This window comes from Mandrillus leucophaeus, unplaced genomic scaffold (assembly GCF_000951045.1).
Source record: "Mandrillus leucophaeus isolate KB7577 unplaced genomic scaffold, Mleu.le_1.0 Scaffold195, whole genome shotgun sequence".
NCBI classification, from domain to species: Eukaryota; Metazoa; Chordata; class Mammalia; order Primates; family Cercopithecidae; genus Mandrillus; species Mandrillus leucophaeus.
In genome coordinates this window covers 1,541,477-1,546,315 of record NW_012101976.1, presented here as the reverse complement: position 1 = coordinate 1,546,315, position 4,839 = coordinate 1,541,477, and the positions used below count along the sequence as shown (strand labels likewise).

Here is a 4,839-nt window from a genome sequence, read left to right as displayed (position 1 = left end):
CGGTGGCTCATGCCTGTAATCACAGCACTTTGGGAGGCCGAGGCGGGTGGATCACGAGGTCAGGAGATCAAGACTATCCTGACTAACACGGTAAAATCCCGTCTCTACTAAAAATACAAAAAAACAAAACAAAAAAAACGGGCGTGGTGGCGGGTGCCTGTCGTCCCAGCTACTCGGGAGCCTGAGGCAGGAGAATGGCATGAACTCGGGAGGCGGAGCTTGCAGTGAGCCGAGATCATGCCACTGCACTCCAACCTGGGCAATAGAGCGAGACTCCATCTCAAAAAGAAAAAAAAAAGAAAAGAAGGAAGCACTGATCCATGCTCTAACACAGAGGGACCTTGAAAACATGATGCTCAGTGAAAGGGGCCAGACACGGAAGTCCATGTACTGTGTGATCTCCTTTATATGAAATGTACAGAATAGGCACGGGCGTGGTGGCTCACACCTGTAATCCTAGTACTTTGGGAGGCTGAGGTGGGCAGATCACCTGAGTTCAGGAGTTTGAGACCAGCCTGGCCAACATGGTGAAAATACAAAAGTATAAAATCAAAATACAAAAATTAGCCAGGCGTGGTGGTGGGAGCCTGTAATCCCAGGTACTCAGGAGACTGAGGCAGGAGAATCGCTTGAACCTGGGAGGCGGAGGTTGCAGTGAGCCAAGATCGCGCCATTGCACTCCCGCCTGGGCGACGGAGCGAGACTCTGTCTCCAAAACAAAAACAAAAACAAAAAACGCGCAGAATAGGCAAATCCACAGAAACAGAGCGTAGATGGGTGGTTGCCCCGGGCTGGGGGAGGGGAGATGGGAAGTGACTGTGGGGTGGGAGTGGAGTTTCCTTCTGGGGTGATGAACAGGTAGAGGTGCTGGCTGTACAATGTAGTGAGTGCACTGAAAGCCGCTGAACTGGGCGCTTTACAATGATTAATTCTATGTTGTATGAATTCTATCTCAATAAAAAAATATATCCATCTTGCCGTATATCCTGGTTTCAGATCAGCCCCTTCATCAACGAGAACACCCGGCGGAAGTTCCTCATCTACAGTGGCAGCAACTACCAGGGACCCGGAGGCCTTGTGGACTATCTGGATAGAGAAGTCATCCCTGACTTCCTTGGGGGAGAGAGCGTGGTGAGGCTTCGGCGTCCGCAGCCAGAGCTGGGCTCGAGGAGGTGGCGTGGCTGGCTGGGAGGCTGGGATTCCTGGAGTGGGGCTGGGAGGTGGACGCGGGCTGGGAGGTAGATGCGGGCTGGGAGGTGGACGCGGGCTGGGAGGTGGACGCGGGCTGGGTGCGGCACGTGCGCTCTGCCTGGGGAGGGTCTTGCTGGCTCTCAGCAGCCACAGGGCTTGCTTTAGAAGCTGCTTCAAAGAGAGGTGGTGCTGTTTTGAGGTTGGGCCTTCCTTTGGGTCCTTCAAACATAGTGAGTGAGATAGAAGTTTCTGGAAGCCTAAAGACTAGGCCAGTGAAAGGCTGACCCATTCTGTATTCCCATCAAAGACATTGCCAAGCAGCAACAAATTTACCTGCTCACTCACTGCAGGGGAGGTGACTCCAATGTCTCTGCAGCTCTGGACCGTGGCGCTGGGGCTAGTCTGTAACGCACAGTCACACAGCCTGAGACCATCAGAATCCCCCTTCAAGGGAGGCAGTGTCCAGGCCCCTTTATTGCCTCCCGTGGGGATGAAATGACAGGCTGAGGTGACCCTAGGTCACAACCCTGTCATCTCACATGGCCCCCAGTGGCCTGGGCCCTCTTCGTTTCTAACAGAAATACCAGGCAGTGAACTTGCATCATTGCTGGATTTTAAAAAAGTCTTTTCCTAGGAATTTTTCCAGGCTTGCCTGTTCTCTCCATTTGTGGTACGTGGCACACACGACTTATTTTTAGCAAACGGTTCTGCAGAGCTGAGAGTGGCTTATGGAAGGACACTGAACGGTGGCCTTGCTTTGCTAATCCCAGTGTTTCTACAAGTGAAACGGGGTGGGGGGAATCATTGTTTGGTGGTGGCAGGTGGGTCTGCCAAGGCCTGCCCATCCAGGGGGCCTTTGGTTTGGGGAAATCTGTCGATTTCAGTGCAGTGACTGCTCCACCCCCGCTTCTGAGGGGGAGAGGCAGCTGCTATGGGCTGCGGTGTGGAGAGGCCCCCAACCTGGCTGTCATTCCAGCACAGGGTAAAGGGACATGAGCATGGGGCTGTGACGAACGTGGGTTTGTGCCCTGGTACACTCACTTTCTGCTGTGACTTGCCCACGCCTCCATTCCTTCCTCTGTGAAACAGGAAGAATAATAGTCTCCACTGCACGGGTGGACCTGGGGATTAAATGGGGTCATGGAAGCCCACAGCCTACTCAGTAAGAGGTTGCTGTTACGAACGGCTTTGGGGGTCTCGCAGCACTCTCCTGTGGGTCAGGCCAGCCAGACCTCGACTGGCCCTGACCCGCTGCCCTTTATCTCTGACCTACAGTGTAATGTCCCTGAGGGAGGGCTGGTCCCCAAGTCCCTCTATATGACGGAAGAGGAGCAGGAGCACGCGGACCAGCTGTGGCAGTGGAGCGAGACCTACCATTCAGCCAGCGTGCTCCGCGGAGCCCCCCATGAGGTGCCTGGGCCTGGCCGGGGAGGGCCTGCTGGGCTGGGGGGGTCTGTCATCTTAGGTCAGGTGACCCCAAAACACGGCTTGAGATGAGGATTCTTTTTTTTTTTTTTGAGATGGAGTCTCGCTCTATTGTCCAGGCTGGATAGTAGTGGCACGATCTCAGCTCACTGCAACCTCCATCTCCCGGGTTTCAGCGATTCTCCTGCCTCAGCCTCCCAAGTAGCTGGAATTACAGGCACATGCCACTGTGTCCAGCTAATTTTTGTATTTTTAGTAGAGACGGGGTTTTGCCATGTTGACCAGGCTGGTCTTGAACTCCTGACCTCAGGTGATCTGCCTGCCTTGGCCTCCCAAAGTGCTGGGATTATAGGCGGGAGTCACGGCACCTGGTGCCTCTCTCTCTGTCTGTCTCCTCCCAGGTTCAAGTGATTCTCCTGCCTCAGTCTCCCGAGTAGCTGGGATTACAGGAGCCAGTCAGCACGCCTGGCTGTTTTTTGTTTTTTTTTTTTTGTATTTTTAGTAGAGATGGGGTTTCACCATGTTGGCCAGGCTGGTCTCGAACCCCTGACTTTGATCCACCTGCCTTGGCCTCCCAAAGTGTTGGGATTACAGGTGTGAGCCACCAAGCCTGGCCGAGATGAGGATTCTTATGCCAGTGGTCTGTTGCAGGTGAGGTCTCAGGAGAAAACTAAGGAGGGGAGGGCATTCCTGTAAGGAACGAGCGTATGGCCTGGGAAAGGAGACCCCAGGGGGCACCCGCAGTCCCTCCTGCCACCGTCTTCCCAACCCCAGCTCTCCCGTCTCGGCTGTGACTCTCAGACCTCGCCTGTCTCCACGCAGGTGGCAGTGGAGATTCTGGAAGGGGAGTCGGTCATCACCTGGGACTTCGACATTCTGCGAGGGGACGTGGTGTTCAGCCTGTACCACGCCAAGAAGGTGCCCAGGCCGGGCGCCCGGGAGCCAGGGACCAGGGCCAGTGGGCAGCTGATCGACAAAGGCTGGGTCCTGGGCAGGGATTACAGTCGTGTGGAGGCTCCCCTCGTCTGCCGGGAAGGGGAGAGCATCCAGGTTTGCATTCTCTGGACCACTCATTCGCTCGCCAAGCAGCGCCGAGCGTCCACCGCGTGCCAGGCTTCTGGGGATACAGCGGAGGACAAACTGGGCTGCTGGTCCCCAGCCTCAGGAACCCTGCAGGGCAGGGAAGAGGAAAGACACACAGGGTCTCACGTAATGAAGTGCTCACCTGCCCAACGGCAGCTGGTGCAAAATCGAGAAAGCACAGGGTGCTCTGCTGAGAGGTGGCTGGTGTCTTGGGGAGGAGCACAGGGTCTGGAACCTCAGTTTCCCCATCTGAGAAACGGGACTTCTAACAGGATCTAACTGTATTTGTTTCTTGGGGTTGCAGTAATGAGTTACCACAAACTACATGGCCGAAAACAACAACAATTTATTGTCTCACAGTTCGGGAGGTCACAAGTCCAAACCCAAGGTGTTGGCAGGGCCACGCTCCCTCTGAAGGCTCTAGGAAGGGGTTCATTCTACGCCTCTGTCCTAGCCTTAGGTGGCCCCTGGCAATCCTGGGTGTCATTGGCGGGTAGATGCATCACCCCAATCTCTGCCTCTGTTCTTAAAGGGGTTTCTTCTCTGTCTGTCTCTCTTCTGAGGCTCAAAACTCCCCTCTCTCCTGCAAGGACACTAGCCATCACATTTAGGTCCCACCCTAAATCCGGTTCTTGTTTTTTGTTTTCTTTTTTTTTTTTTTTTGGTTGAGACAGGGTCTCACTCTATCCATGATCAGGACACTGTTGTGGGGCTGGGAGTGCAGTGGTGTGATCACAGCTCACCACAGCCTCCATCTCCTGGGCTCAAGTGATCCTCCCATCTCAGCCTCCTGAGTTGCTGGAACTATAGGTGCCCGCCACCATGCCCAGCTAAGTTTTGTATTTTTAGTAGAGACGGCGTCTTGCTGTGTTGCCCAGGCTGGTCTTGAATGCCTGAGCTCAAGCAGCCTCCCAGAGTGCTGGGATTAGAGGTGTGAGCCACCATGGCTGGCCTCACCCTAAATGTTTAACCACAAAGACCCTATTTCCAAATAAGATAATGTTCTGAGGTTCTGGTTGGACATGACTTTTGGGGGTACACTGTTCAACCCACTGCATTAACTCGTGCAGGGGGAAGGATGAGCATGTTGAAATTTGAAGTCTAGGTTGCCTGCATGCATTCAAGTGGCTTCAGTGTGGA

General features: G+C 54.3%; 1 protein-coding gene across 1 annotated transcript in view; it reads left to right on the top strand.

Annotated features, from left to right (window-relative positions):
- Window positions 1-4,839, top strand: part of SEC14L5 (SEC14-like 5 (S. cerevisiae)) — an 85,539-nt gene that overhangs the window by 74,986 nt on the left and 5,714 nt on the right. The window contains exons 11-13 of the mRNA XM_011978494.1: window positions 997-1,131; window positions 2,467-2,601; window positions 3,439-3,666. Coding sequence (XP_011833884.1) covers window positions 997-1,131; window positions 2,467-2,601; window positions 3,439-3,666 — 498 coding nt within the window. The remainder of the gene's footprint in view (window positions 1-996; window positions 1,132-2,466; window positions 2,602-3,438; window positions 3,667-4,839) is intronic.